This window comes from Lampetra planeri, chromosome 5 (assembly GCF_965212315.1).
Source record: "Lampetra planeri chromosome 5, kcLamPlan1.2.h2, whole genome shotgun sequence".
In the NCBI taxonomy this organism is placed as follows: domain Eukaryota; kingdom Metazoa; phylum Chordata; class Hyperoartia; order Petromyzontiformes; family Petromyzontidae; genus Lampetra; species Lampetra planeri.
In genome coordinates this window covers 3,521,885-3,537,740 of record NC_136111.1, presented here as the reverse complement: position 1 = coordinate 3,537,740, position 15,856 = coordinate 3,521,885, and the positions used below count along the sequence as shown (strand labels likewise).

The 15,856-nt window shown below is 48.5% G+C and overlaps 1 protein-coding gene across 2 annotated transcripts in view; it reads right to left on the bottom strand.

Moving 5' to 3' along the window:
* PAWR (pro-apoptotic WT1 regulator) overlaps positions 1-15,856 on the bottom strand; it is a 130,987-nt gene that overhangs the window by 30,731 nt on the left and 84,400 nt on the right. For both annotated transcript variants that reach the window (XM_078594134.1, XM_078594133.1), the window contains exon 4: positions 627-664. In XM_078594134.1, the coding sequence (XP_078450260.1) occupies positions 627-664 (38 nt within the window). The remainder of the gene's footprint in view (positions 1-626; positions 665-15,856) is intronic.

Sequence of the window (15,856 nt, the reverse complement as noted above, 5' to 3'; positions counted from 1 at the left end):
TCCGCTTTTGTCCTCCACATTTAGAAACATGCTTGTAGATTATGTATCTGCCAATATAAATTCACACATGTGATGATGATGATGATATAAGCCACTTCGATGATGTGTCCCGGTGTGGCCAAGTCGGCTCTAAAACAAGAGGTAAAAGCTCAGTGGGCTTTACCTGGTCAATGAAATGGTTTCGTGTCATTTACTCCCGTGAATGATGTCTTGGGATCTTTAACATCCACCGTGACGCAGACGACGCGTAGTATATTTCACGGTGAATAACACCCGCAGAATTAAATCGGGACAGCAGCTGGATTCGAATCGTGAGCCTCTGCGACAAGCGGCCACTGCGCTACCAGTGTCCATGTGGGTTTTTTCTCGGCACTCTGGTTTCCTATGAAAGCTCGCCAGGTTCAAGGCGTGGTACGCTAACCATTATGCCACCGCTCCCAAACTCTCACTTCCAACTTACAGGTATTTTATTACTGGCAATTATTGTTCCAATTTGGTTATATGTTCACTTTTAAACTAGAAATCTGGACTATGACACTGACATTTTATTCCACTCCCGGTGCATTTGAATACAAAAAAAACCTTGGCTTTGAGAAACAAATGCTTCCTGAAAAAAAATGTCTTACCCTTTCCATCTGCCCATAGGACTTGGCCTGTGTGAGGTCTGCAAAACAGAGACAGAGAGAAAACAAAAGGTAATTAAATTAATTTCAAAACGGTCAACATGTCCCAGCAGTTGGTTGTCGATTTGGTGGCTCCCCCCCCCCCACCCACCACCACCCTGTAGGTGGCCGAATTGTAAATGTTGCAGTGGGTTTACTCTCCAACACACAACCGGTGTTGCTGTACCAGTAACGAATTGGCCACGTTCTGTTTACGTGACAAACCTTACTAGTTGGCCGTGTCGGGTGGTGGCGGGTTTAACGACACATTCATATTTACCCGATCTAAATACCCTTAGGTTTTTTCGGTAAAGTCACGTAGGTAAAAAAAATTTAACTACACATTTTTGGACCATCTTATTTGAGAGGCACTATTCTACTTTACCGAGTGTTAACATCCCCAGCGTTTAACAGTACTCTCCTTTTATGTATTTGGATTGTCAACCAACACTGGGTAAAAAACACATGTGCTTTGTCGTTCTCTTCTAGCATGTGCACCTTTAGCATGTGCACCTTTAGCATGTGCACCTTTAGCATGTGCACCTTTAGCATGTGCACCTTTAGCATGTGCAGCTTTAGCATGTGCACCTTTAGCATGTGCACCTTTAGCATGTGCACCTTTAGCATGTGCACCTTTAGCATGTGCACCTTTAGCATGTGCACCTTTAGCATGTGCACCTTTAGCATGTGCAGCTTTAGCATGTGCACCTTTAGCATGTGCACCTTTAGCATGTGCACCTTTAGCATGTGCACCTTTAGCATGTGCAGCTTTAGCATGTGCACCTTTAGCATGTGCAACTTTAGCATGTGCACATTTAGCATGTGCACCTTTAGCATGTGCATTTGTTCTCTTTTAGCCCCGCCCCCCCCCCCAATACGTTCCATTCATTGGCTACCCGATCTAACCCAAAAAAAACCCTCTATTATGAAGTGGTGTAAGTTCCACGTTCCTTTGAGAGCAAACAATCTGTGCACAGGACAACCACTGTTCACGTTCGGCAAAGTGTTTCTAATTATACCGACCGCGCTGAGGACCAATGGGGCATGGCGGCCCTGTCTGGGATTTGAACTCACGACCTTTAAAAGCGGTGCTCTCCGCTAAAGCCCCTCCGGACAATAGAACATTAAATTAAACTGATGAAGAATAATAATATTATTACTTTCAATAATAACAATGCCTTATTTAATGAACTCTCATTTCCCACAAATGAGGTATAATTAGGATTCGCTCAATGAGCCTCCGCAGGCTCCCAAATTTGAAAGCACGCGAAAATGAATTCCCTTAAGGGAAAATGATGCACGCTAGTAAATAAACACATTAAAGAAGTTTGTCGGTTTTTTGCGAAAAGCTAAATTTGTGTTTCGTGATATGCAATCTGTAAGTAAAAGTCTGCCTATGAAACTAAAATTGCCCCCAAGTAGTATGCATTTCATTTTGTTCTATTATAACTGTGCTATCAGTGACTCTTTTTAAGAGCTACTGCATACCCCTCCCATGTGAGAAAACCGCCTCTGGAAGGTCATCACAGAACAATAGAGATGTATGATAGAAACCAGACATGCCCTACAGATGTGCTTAGAAATGTTAAGTCACTCGTTGTTTATTGTTGAGTTGTTAAGCAGAGACTTAAGATATTTCTTGACGTACCGCGAGGAGGCCGCTCTCCGTTCTTACAGTTACATGCTAATTTCTCACATTAACATCACTAGCCCCGGCCACTTCTTTATGACCCTTGAGCTACACCCATTTCAAACCTTTTAAAACAGTCTACATCAGCAGCAGACCATGCTTTCCCACCTGACGATGGACGCTTGTGTTGCGCCCGAAACGTCGTGATTTATTTTATACCTACGTGACTTTACCGAAAGAACCAAAGAGTATGGATTCCTGCAGTCACGAAAGCTTCAAATCAAGATTAAATACATAACAGCTATACAATTAAGAATAAGAAGAATTCAAACAAAATCGAAACCTAAAATCGTACCAATGACTCTCATACTGTCTGTGACACATGGCAGTAAAACTGATCTTTTTAATTACAATTTATGAAATTCCGATTATTAAATTTTTTTGGCAGTAAATTTCAGTGAGACAGTAAACTTCCGTTTTCAACAAGGCTGCACCGAACCCGGATTCAAACCCAGGTCCTCAGCAGTGCCGGGCCAACGATCTGACCTTCTGAGCCACCCCAATAACCTGTCCCCAAATGTTTTGTTGCTCGCTCGACTCACAACGCGGCCCACAATTGGCGTCGCCAGAAGACTGCGAAAATCCATCGCTCGCCGTCTCGCGTAAGCCCTCTATGGCAATTCAATTCGCTGTCCCTCATTAGGCGATGCGTGAATGTAGCAAAGTTGCGCTGCGCTAGGAGGCGCAGCGGTCATATCGCTCTCGCTGACTTGGCGGTTCAGAGGCGAAAGCTGCACAGCATGCTGGGGGCAGGGGGGGTCACGCTTCAGGTTGGGGACAACACAAGACAAAACAAGACAGACACAGACGAATGGACATTTGTTCCAACATACAGAACAGCAGAAACATAAGCAGACTTAGGGACAGGCAGGCAAGCAGTCGAGACACCGGTCCAGGTTTACATAGAATGGCAGGAAGACACAACAACAGACAGGCAGACAGACAGATAGACAGGCAAGCAGGGGAAACAAGCAGACCAGTCTGCAGTTACACAGAGAGACCGCCAGGCAGACAAACAGATGGTGATACATAGACAGAGAGAAATGCAGCAGGCAGAGATACACACCGGAGCATCACACAACACCGACAATGCATACTTTTTTGCGCAGATGTAGCACAAGACAATGGAGCCGTAATAATAGCCACGCGCTCTAGTCCCGATGAAATGTTGATCCACTCGTGGTGCAACATTTGCTGAGCTAATACCACCCATTAACGTGTTACTCATAAAGTCTGACGGGGAGAAAATCGGACGCGACCTTTTCCCCGATAACGGTATAAGATCGTCTGTGCACGTGTACACCGTGTTCAAATGAGGACAGCTGTAACATATTTGCCATGATGGAATACCCTCACATATGCACCTCATAAAATGTAAGTGTGTGTGTGTGTGTGCGTTCACTTCACGGTCATGAACACAATTTGCAATTGGTATCTGAAACTGGCCTGGGATTTCGTTAACAGGATTTGTCCTGACAGTCAATAATGATGAACAGGGTACCTACGTCTTATTAGATTACACGTACATTACGTGTTACACAAGGATATCGCGCACACAACACATGTTGAATGTTTACTCCTTACAGAATTCAGCCGTGCGGTGCTTTGGTTAAAATGCCAAACTCACACTCGGGGGGCAGATGACTCAGTCTAGCATCCATTTGGGGGTCGATAAAATGAGTAGCACTTTGTGGGAAGTAATCAGGGGTCAGAGAGACTGACCTCCACCGTAGGAATGTGGAACTTCTACTAATGGCCCAGGGCTAGAGAGATGAGCACCAACTTTAGTCGTACACCACCCTAAAGTTGCCATTGCGCAAGGTCAACTTTGATCATATTTCACTTATCGCTGAACAAATAGAAATACGCTCCGGGTGAGAGTGAGTTCTGGCCCCAATGCACACTTTTCAAAGGTAATAAAACGATGATAATTATATTCCTAATCCTAGCATCAATATTTTAATGGACTCGGTCTGAGGGTGCAGATGAGATAGGTTATATATATATTGCAATGATGGAGGCTTTGAGAAAATAGCCTACGATTGTGGACGATACCACCTACAGGCGAGACCAAGCACGGCTTGGCGACCTCACCTCGGCACCTAAATCCACAACTTGCAGGCGAAAAACACCGCTCGCGGAGTCGAACCTCCCCGAGCCGGACTCGGCGAGAGGGCCCAGCGGACCCTTGAACGCGTCAGTCAACCAAGTGATCTCCCGCCAGTGGCAACCTTGCTCTCTCTCTCGTTTTTGGACGTGAAATTTCCATACATTTTCGTATCGTTAATTAAAAATGCACATTTCGGACCTCCCCAAAAGATAATTTTGACCCGCCGCCGCCGCCGATGATACCTCCATGTCAGACAGCCCCCCGTAACATCACGGGCACAACCTCCGCATTGCCAGCTGTGGACACGCAGCACGAGCACAAAGCCAGTCACAGTGGCGTGCTGCTTGGCTCTTATTAAAAATAATAAACAAGCCGGAGGTGGCCGGGGATACAAAAAAAAGGTCACGGGGTGGAGCAGGCCACTTGTTAATAGGCGCGGCTGCAACGTGAAATTACCGTCCGCCGTCGCTACCACCGCTCCTTACTGCCACTCTGAGCCAACTCTTTGTCACGCTCGCCGGCTCCTACAGAGGAGCAACCGCTGCCACCTCTCCGCGGGTTTCCAGGTGTTAAACGGCAGGCTCTGCAATAATGCACAATTGCACATTTTGTGCGTGTTTCATAAAGGGAACGGAATATTGTCATCCGGGTTTTATCACTCGATGGCATCTTTTTGATTCCCCGTTTATTAACCTACCGACACAGCGCGCACAAATCTCGTTTCATTTTTCTGCTTTTTTTCCCCCAAAATAAGTGTTCTACTGCCACAGCGTGCATTATGTGAATTGCGTTTCTGGAATGAAACAAATCTTTAGAGCCACAGATGCTCTTTTGTAGATTATGATCCCGTGATGTAACAGGAATCTTCGCTTAAATCGGGTCTCCTGTTCCCTCGTCCCTGTGCACCCACACATTTAGAATGCTGCCACGCTCCTGCCGCAAACACCAAAAGCTAAAAGGGGAATAAAAAAGAACATGAAGACCAAGTGGAAGGAGCTCCAGGACGATGGCCTTAGCACATGGGGTGGGTTTAGCATGTGAGCTATGGTTATGATCTGGTTGGCCGGTGTGGTGAGAGCGAGCGTTGTGATCTGGTTGGTCAGTGTGGTTAGAGCGAGCGTTATGATCTGGTTGGTCAGTGTGGTTAGAGCGAGCGTTATGATCTGGTTGGCCAGTGTGGTTAGAGCGAGCGTTATGATCTGGTTGGTCAGTGTGGTTAGAGCGAGCGTTATGATCTGGTTGGCCAGTGTGGTTAGAGCGAGCGTTATGATCTGGTTGGTCAGTGTGGTTAGAGCGAGCGTTATGATCTGGTTGGCCAGTGTGGTTAGAGCGAGTGTTATGATCTGGTTGGTCAGTGTAGTTAGAGCGAGGGTTATGATCTGGTTGGCCAGTGTGGTGAGAGCGAGCGTTATGATCTGGTTGGTCAGTGTGGTGAGAGCGAGCGTTGTGATCTGGTTGGTCAGTGCAGTTAGAGCGAGCGTTGTGATCTGGTTGGTCAGTGTGGTTAGAGCGAGCGTTATGATCTGGTTGGTCAGTGTGGTGAGAGCGAGCGTTGTGATCTGGTTTGTCAGTGTGGTTAGAGCGAGCGTTATGATCTGGTTGGTCAGTGTGGTTAGAGCGAGCGTTATGATCTGGTTGGTCAGTGTGGTTAGAGCGAGCGTTGTGATCTGGTTGGTCAGTGTAGTTAGAGCGAGCGTTATGATCTGGTTGGTCAGTGTAGTTAGAGCGAGCGTTATGATCTGGTTGGTCAGTGTGGTTAGAGCGAGCGTTATGATCTGGTTGGTCAGTGTGGTTAGAGCGAGCGTTATGATCTGGTTGGTCAGTGTGGTTAGAGCGAGCGTTATGATCTGGTTGGTCAGTGTAGTTAGAGCGAGCGTTATGATCTGGTTGGTCAGTGTGGTTAGAGCGAGCGTTATGATCTGGTTGGTCAGTGTGGTTAGAGCGAGCGTTGTGATCTGGTTGGTCAGTGTGGTTAGAGCGAGCGTTATGATCTGGTTCGCCAGTGTGGTTAGAGCGAGCGTTGTGATCTGGTTGGTCAGTGTGGTGAGAGCGAGCGTTGTGATCTGGTTGGTCAGTGTAGTTAGAGTGAGCGTTGTGATCTGGTTGGTCAGTGTGGGTAGAGCGAGCGTTATGATCTGGTTGGTCAGTGTGGTTAGAGCGAGCGTTGTGATCTGGTTGGTCAGTGTGGGTAGAGCGAGCGTTATGATCTGGTTGGTCAGTGTGGTGAGAGCGAGCGTTATGATCTGGTTGGTCAGTGTGGTTTGAGCGAGCGTTGTGATCTGGTTGGTCAGTGTGGGTAGAGCGAGCGTTGTGATCTGGTTGGTCAGTGTGGTTAGAGCGAGCGTTGTGATCTGGTTGGTCAGTGTGGTGAGAGCGAGCGTTATGATCTGGTTGGTCAGTGTGGTGAGAGCGAGCGTTGTGATCTGGTTGGTCAGTGTGGTTAGAGCGAGCGTTATGATCTGGTTGGTCAGTGTGGTTAGAGCGAGCGTTGTGATCTGGTTGGTCAGTGTGGGTAGAGCGAGCGTTATGATCTGGTTGGTCAGTGTGGTGAGAGCGAGCGTTGTGATCTGGTTGGTCAATGTAGTTAGAGCGAGCGTTGTGATCTGGTTGGTCAGTGTGGTTAGAGCGAGCGTTATGATCTGGTTGGTCAGTGTGGTTAGAGCGAGCGTTGTGATCTGGTTGGTCAGTGTGGTTAGAGCGAGCGTTGTGATCTGGTTGGTCAGTGTGGTTAGAACGAGCGTTATGATCTGGTTGGTCAGTGTGGTTAGAGCGAGCATTATGATCTGGTTGGTCAGTGTGGTTAGAGCGAGCGTTGTGATCTGGTTGGTCAGTGTGGTTAGAGCGAGCGTTGTGATCTGGTTGGTCAGTGTGGTTAGAACGAGCGTTGTGATCTGGTTGGCCAGTGTGGTTAGAACGAGCGTTGTGATCTGGTTGGTCAGTGTGGTTAGAGCGAGCGTTGTGATCTGGTTGGTCAGTGTGGTTAGAGCGAGCGTTGTGATCTGGTTGGTCAGTGTGGTTAGAACGAGCGTTGTGATCTGGTTGGCCAGTGTGGTTAGAACGAGCGTTGTGATCTGGTTGGTCAGTGTGGTTAGAGCGAGCGTTGTGATCTGGTTGGTCAGTGTGGTTAGAGCGAGCGTTATGATCTGGTTGGTCAGTGTGGTTAGAGCGAGCGTTGTGATCTGGTTGGTCAGTGTGGTTAGAGCGAGCGTTGTGATCTGGTTGGTCAGTGTGGTTAGAACGAGCGTTGTGATCTGGTTGGCCCATGTAGTTAGAGCGAGCGTTATGATCTGGTTCGCCAGTGTGGTTCGGGATAACAAAGTAACAGCATACTAGCATCACTGTTGTCTGTGGTGATATGGGGGACACACATAACAGATCATATTCATAACATAGGTTTTTTGGGTTAGATCGCATAAATATTCACGCGATCTATTTACGCGCTCTAACCCAAAAAACCTATATTATGATTGATATTGGTTGCGAAAGCATACGTGTTAAACTGACAGATCCTATTATCTGCAAAAAAATGCACTCATTCGTAATTTTAAAAAAATGCATTGATAATAGTGGATAACAAGATGAAGAGGGACACGGAAAATTAGAATTCTCACACACCCTTCCAGCTGCCATGGATTCTAGGAGTTTAAAAATAATAGGGTTGCGGATAAGAGGAGTTCTCGCCTAATTTGACGCTACAATGAAGGGCGAGTGAACACGTGGGGACAGTAACCTGATTATAGGAACGCATCACTTGCGATGGATCATTTTCCCGACCATTCACCACAGGTAAAGCTTCGACGGGGGGTGCGGACGTGATCACATCTGCCGGTCATCTCAGTCAGTCAACCCATGGCACCTGCAGGGTCTGTCCCGTGACCTCCTGCCAACGAGCGTTCGACACTCCACGTGGCCTTAAAAGCGCACATAGCCTGGCACAAGCGCCGTGGTGATACCACCACCAGTTAGTGGCGAATGGCGGTTATTGTTGTTGTAATAACCGGCAGAAAGAAAGAGAGAGAGAAAAAAATCAATACGGCTCGGGTAACAAACAATTAGGAGCAAAAAAATAACCAATCTGAAAGAAAAGACGGGAAGAAAGTCCCAGCGGTGCCTGGCTCGCCAGGCTGCATAGCACGGATGAAATGAGTGATAATGGATTAGTATTATTATAAGGCTGCCGTAGATTTGGGCGCAGCAGCTCTTTGAGGGATCCGCCGTTAGGGCTCCTTATTGAAGGGTCACTGTCATGTTCACGTCTGTCCATCTGCCTGTCCGTCGACGCCATTCATGTTTTTGCACGCATTTCTTTTTTTATATATATAAAAAATAAACGTCTATTTAAAAATGAACATCTATAAACGAATCCACTGTGAAACTTACAGCACCTAGCTTGCCAATGTGCATGCACTAGTCTGTATACTTTTTCGACAAAAATTGGACGCAAACCACTGGGGAAAATAACTGCGAGGATCCCAGCCCTGAAGAGTTCAATTCTTGAGCTTCAACCGTTCATCCCTGAAATAATCAGTTCGGTACGTACAGAGGTGCGGTAACATGGCGCGCTAATAACCTGTCCCGAGGCTGGGTGCGAGTCTAGGCCACAGCTAGCATCAGTAGCGACTGATGTCTGAACTGGTGCAGGGCCTGATTGACAAGAGAGTGTGGGTGGACTTTCGTCCAGCAGGGAGATGACTAAGAGCTGTGACCTATTTTATGTAACGCGTTGTAACAGTGGTATACATCTATAGGATCCAAAGTGGTGAAACTGTACACCCCAGGCGTATACATCTGTACAAGCTACTGCGGTGAGAATTTACAGAATTCACATCTTTGTCAATCTAGCAGTGTGCACCGATAGCAATGGGCAGACACTGCTGTGATAAGAACCTCCAAAATCTGTGGTTCGAGAATAGAATCCACAGTGGTGTGAATCGATAAAATCGGCAGTGGTGTGAATCTATAGAATCTGCAGGGGTGGCTTAAAATTGCAAAAAAAACCTACGATTGAAAAAAACGACGACAATCAACCAAAGCAACAATAGTCGTTGGCCGGCTTCGTAGAGCGAGAGAGAAGAGAGCGCACGGCAACAAAAAACACCAAAAGAACTCCGCCAACGGCAAGGGGCATGCGGCGCGCCCTCCCGCACAGAGCCGTGGGGGCCCCCTGCAGACGACGGGTGGCATCATTGAAGCGCCGCGTTGGGCCCGCGCCACCGGCGAAGACGCAAAAAGCTCATCCGGGCTCTCGAACCGACGAGCCGTTTGGAATCATTAGCACCTGGGAGGGGGGCTGGGGGGGGCTGTGGGGGGGGCTGGGGGGGGGCTGGGGGGGGGCTGGGGGGGGCTGGGGGGGGCTGGGAGAGGGGTTTCGGTTCGCCATCACGTGCCGGGGCGGTACCACTGCCGCGCGAGATCGCTGGGAGGCGAAGGTGGTGGCTGCGAATGAGGGAAGGCACGGATCATGGGTGCCCACTGCGGTAGGGACGACGCAAGGCGTTGCGGATTCTTATGTTGTTGTTGTTGTCGTCGTCGTCGGGCCTTGAGGGTGGCCGGTGTCGTTGGTGGGCGAGGAGCGACGGACGCAACGCCGGCATTTGTGCGCTCGGACGACACCAAACATGCGCCCGTGATTAAATAGAATGTGCCAATACATCCCATTAGACACGTGCCTTATTTACAGCTGGCCCCGATAATTGGATAGAAAGTGCCAATGATTCCTGCTAACTAAGAGAAATATACAAACAATGGGGTCGCCCCCCCCACCCGCCTCCACCCGACCCGTAATGGGACAGTGCGGCGTGTCAATAATTCCTGTTCGATGGGGGGAAAAAAGCATGCAAACAAACGTTCCTAATTGAATATTGCGCACCAGTACGTTCCATTCATTGAGAATGGCCCGTACGCACAATGTATGTATGTTGAACTTCTTTTGCACCGTACATACGCCAACCCGCGCACAGCCCTCTATGCCAATGCACCGCTGGATGGGGTGGGGGCTCTCCACGCCGTACGGATCGTGAGGATGATTTGACCATACTTCACCTTGCAGGTCAGTGTTAGGTTTGTGAAGGTGACGGGGGTGGGGGAGGGGCACAGATATTTGAGCATTGTACAGGGTGGTGCAGATGTCTTGTGACCTCCCCCCACACCCCCCATTTAAATCTCTAAAACCAACACATCTGGACCACCCTGTACTGGACAATTGTGGATTTTTGCTGCACTGCGCCCTGCTGCCGACAACGTCACCCCGCGGCAGCCTATAGCACCTGTTTTTCCATGGTGGCCACCCACCCAAGAACTAACCAGGCTCACCCCTGCTTAGCGTTTTAGTTCTGACGGCAAGGTCGGGTACATTATGGGCCCTTTGGTTACAGGCCCAATGTAACAAATCGGAAATATTTTTCCCATTCAAAGGGTTGCAAAATATGGAGGCTTATCATATCGGTGACACGGCGAGCAAAAAAAAACGTCTTGTAATGATGAAAGCAAAATGAATATAATCATTCAGGGATGTGGCACAGATGGCTTCACGCAATAGGAGCAGCAATATGTGGTCCCTGGTTTGACCTTAAACATTCAGTGGTATAAATCAATCAGCAAAGCAATGGCCTTCATTTATAAGCCAGATGAGAAGTCGTTTGGGAAGCCAGTGTCATTTTCAAGTCGTGCCAAAGCACCTCCCCGCTCACAAACGCGCTCGGCATGTGCTTCTCTCCACTTGTGTCCTTGAGCAAGCGGCGCATATTACAGATTGCTACAGGGAGGACCATTTAGGGCAGCATCAGGTCAAATTGTGACAGAAATTATGTTCGGAAACCCTCACGGCGAGCGGTCACCTCAAGTCACGGGAACAATCCCTGGAAGATGATACCGTGGAACTACTTCGGAAGTTGCAAGTACGCTTCGCTAGGCGGCACATGCTTCTCAGCCTTTAAAATAACATTTGCCACGTGGTAAACAATTCGGCCTGGTGGCTCCGTGGCAGAGCGAGTGGCTCGCATTTGAATGTTTCGAGTTCCAGTCGTGGTTTTGCGGTTTCGCTGCGCCTATAAACCCTCCAGGGCCGATAAAATTCCTAACATTTCGTGGGGGACGCCAAAAGTGGTTGTCCTATAGAAAGACTTGCCCTGCCATGTGAACGTGGAATTTCCACCGCTGGTTCGTCGATGTAAAAAGGAGATAAGCACCATCTCAATACTCAATTTGAGCGGTAATTTTTTTGTCTTTCTTTGAACAATCCAAAACATAAACCCAAAACATTTCTCATCGCTTCCCGAGTCGCGTAAAGGCGCAAGGAGCGATTCATTATCGTATCGAGTCGCGGTTTGTAGGGGCGACACTTTTGTGAAGTTAGGCAACAACAGCAACAATAACAACAACAAAAATCGCCCGTTTTGCTCTTTGTCCGCTCCGTAGAAGCTGGGAAGCGTTCAGTGGGCTTCACGTAAGTTTGTACACTTGTGGCAGAGCGCAAGAAGACAGAGTTTGCGTGGCCGGAAACTGTCGAACACTGTCCCACCTTCTCAGCCGCTTCACGAAATTGTTGACCAGAGATGCAACGTTTGACCACCGCTGAGGGAAGAAGGCATTTCCCCTTGCCGCCACCCCCGACTAAAACCGAGGCTCACCCCGAACTCTGCGCCCTTGGCAGGAATCCTCCGAGCACAATGACGTCACAATCACGTCCCAAACACGCGAATTTATTTCGTCCCCCGACGAGAATGTGAAACGTTTACCAAGACCGCAACGAGATGTCTGGAATATTGCCGAAAACAACCCTTGCGCAGAGGGCGCATTCTGCCGGAGCCCCGAGAGAGGCGTTCACAGATGAGTCCGGCGTGGGCCCTACCCACGCAGGCCCGAGGTTCCCGCGCGAATTAAACCCGAAGAGAGAAACAAAAACCTCCAGTTAGGGCCATCCATTTAGTACGTGCGCATGGAGGGGGGACGGGGGGGGGGTTAACCCAAATGCGTGCGTTTGCGTATGGGGGGGTTTACTGACAATGTACGTACGCGTAGGAAACGGGGGGGGGGGGGAAGCCTCGATAATAATTTGTCTACATTGGCCTTCAAATGAGCCACAGTTCAGTTTCTTCAGCTGTCAGACAACAAGTACTAGCGGGAGAAGTGGGACTGTGGGAGGGGTGTCACTCGTGTGCCACCGTACCCCTGACTGCAGCTCTCACGCAGCTCGGCAAAATAAGTGGCCAAGGAACGCGACTTAATTCTTTAATGCAGCCGGCGGTGGAATATATGTTTGCTTAAACACGTTAGTATGATTCATCTTTGATCGTTTTTGCGTGGATTAAATATTCGCCGTTCTATAGGATTCGGGGGGGGGGGGGTGCGTCAAGCGTACGTACGCAGGTGGGGGGGGGGGTGTAAAAAGTACGCGTGCGTACAGGGAGTGTGGGGGAGGGGTCACGTTTTTACAGATTATTTGCGTCCCTACTAAATGGATGGCCCCTTATCCGCAGGCTGCCGCAGAGACGGGGGCTGTTTGTGAGCGCCTATTTGGAATGGCATTCCACTCGAGGGCGTGGTGTGTCCACCACTATTTTCGTAGTGGTTGCCGTTTGTCTCGCCGATGCTGGTTTTGAACACTCAACCAGGATGAGATGATCAAAGGACAAGGCGAGGTTCAATAGTAAATGCCAATGCCACGCGACATCACGGCCAGCAGTTGAGTATATTGAGACTTCAGAGATACTTGTAAATTGTGCAACAATGTGATACAACAACAATTGTTTTCAGACCTTTTCGAAGTCCATTGCCAGAGGAAGGCTTCTCTATGCAATGTTGGTCATTAGGGTAGTTGGATCATACTTCACCGTGATGGCCAGTGCAGGTTGGTGAAAGGGAAAGAGGTCCATGACCTCAACACTGATGTTGGCTGCGGCCAGTTATGAAACTCAGTGCGCCATTCACTGTATCACCATTCCACTCCAATGTAATATACCGAGAGCCCGTATGAAGAACACTGTTCATTCAAGTCAAGATGCCTTTTTACTCAAACGCAGGAAATTCCACATTCCTACGGCAGAGGCTAGTTTATTGACGGCACTAGCACTGCTGACTTTCCACAAAATGGTGCCCGTTTTATCTACCGTAAATGATGATGGGCTGAGTAGTCCCCTCGATTTTTTAAGCACTGCTTTCAATGTGCCTCCCCCTCCGGTTACGAGAGCAAGCGTTCTGCGACAGGGTTACGTCGCAAGATAGCACTGCGTTTCCAGCGACAGCCACAGGTTTGCGTGTACACAGTCAGCGCACGTGGTTCTCAAGCCACTGCAGCGCAACCTTAGTTTCATTCCTGGCCAACATCAGACGTGAGTGAAATCTACGATGGTCCTGGAACCCACCCTTAAACCATACCGCATCGACCAGTAGGCTTAAGTAATTGTCACAAAAACATGGGGGGGGGGGGAGGCAATCATCTAGCAATGGATTTACCAAGAGCTGCAAATCATTATTATTATTATGATTGCTGCATATTTTTTATACCATTGACAGCAAGTCGAGTGGCACTCTGGTTACAGCACCTGGCTTGCAATTGGAAGATTGAGGTCGTTAGGATCGATGCAACCCATCGGTCCCTTATGAGTCAATAAAACAAGGTACCAATTTGTGGAAATTCAACAATGGTTGCACTACAAAGAGAAAGGCCCCAAACTTGCAAATGTGTAAGTCAGAGCCAGTAAGGGGGGATGTGCACCAGCCTCATCGCTCACCTGAACGGGAACAATTTTAGAACGTGGGCTGCGTGGAGTGGGGTGAACGCTCGTAATCTCGCAACTCGACTTTCCACCTGCCCTCAACGACACCCGGCACGGACCCTCTGGAGCAGGAACGTGCCAACACAGTGAAGCTTTCCAAATGCACTCCTTTCATATATAAAACAATTACAAAAATTGGCAGGAGCAAACGTAAAACAGAAATCGAATAAATAACACCGTAGAGCATTAATTATGAAATGTACCAGGCCTGGGGCCATGAATGCCACGGCTTCATAATTCATCAGCTCCGAGATGTTTCTCTGACAACTCAACAATCGTGGTGGCTACGCGGAGCGTTACCAAACACCGAGCCGCGTGGTGCGTGTTTGTTGGGAAAATGGGGATGGGGAGGCGTGCTAGGCTGGCCTCCCGCTCCTTGGGTCTCTCTCTCTCGTGTGAGCCGTGCGTTGGTGTGCTCGTGTATAGCAGAACGTCTACAGCGGGGAAGCGGCGACGCGATTCAACTCCTGGCCACGGATAAAACACGGAAGTGCCAAGTGGCGTCTCAATTGTTTCCGGGACGAGCCCCGTCAACGAATCCGCACTGGCCAGCGTGGGTGAAGTATGGTCAAACAATCGCCATTAACAGAGTGGCAACGGGAGGCCTTCATCCAGCAGCGGATCAACAAACAGCTGAAAATTATATTGGAACTAATTTTTGTTATGTTCGTGAGTACACCCCGACAGTTTTGTTCCTGATTATTTTGACCGCAGCATCGTGGCCTAAGTAACATTTTTATTTTCGCTTCCCATAGTTCATTTCGACTGGATGATTTTATGATTGGCTGACCTCACCAGCAACATTTGAGAGGGTTAACAACGTGTCTATTTATATCTATGCATTGTACTTACACTTTAGCAAAAAAGGAGCAAGGTGGACTGTCGCACTGTAGGACCGTGAGAAATGGCGATGCCTTGGGAAGGCCTTCATCCAGCAGTGGAGAGATCACGGCAGGCGATGATACGTGTGTTTGCTAATCTCTGTGGACTCTGAGACAGTGAAACTTTCAAATTCCACAATGCAAGGGCCGGTCTATGCATAGCACGACCCACTGCTGTTTTCCCACAAAATGATACTTATTTTATCAACCCTGGAAAGATGATAGTGTTCGACCTCCAAACATTCCAAGCTTCAGACGGGCGCTCCGTTGGCCTCAAAGTTAATATGGTATTTCTGTTGTGTGGCTGTGCTAATGACAAACATGGACATGTTGTTTTATTTGTTCCTGCACACCACTGCCAAGGCATTCTGCAATTATGTAATTTTGTTTTTATATGTTTTTTTGTGTTTTGGCTTGTGCGTGGAGAGGAAACCGGAGGACTTGGGAGAATAACCACAACACTCAAAACTTAAGCAAAAAAAAGGCCACACACCCACTTGCTGTACTGCCATCTCCTGGCCAACTCACAGCCCAGCAGGTTTGGAAGCATGAGCTCAGACGGAACACCCACGTGATCCGCAGACCCTTGCCTCCACAGTGATGGATTAATGGCATGTGCCACTATACCCGGGACCAAGGATATCAATCAGTTGAACTCCGGCTACCCTGGAGTTAGGGCTGTGTAGAAAAAGCATCGCTGAGCGTGGTGGGAAGAGATGACACATCCACTCCCTCTT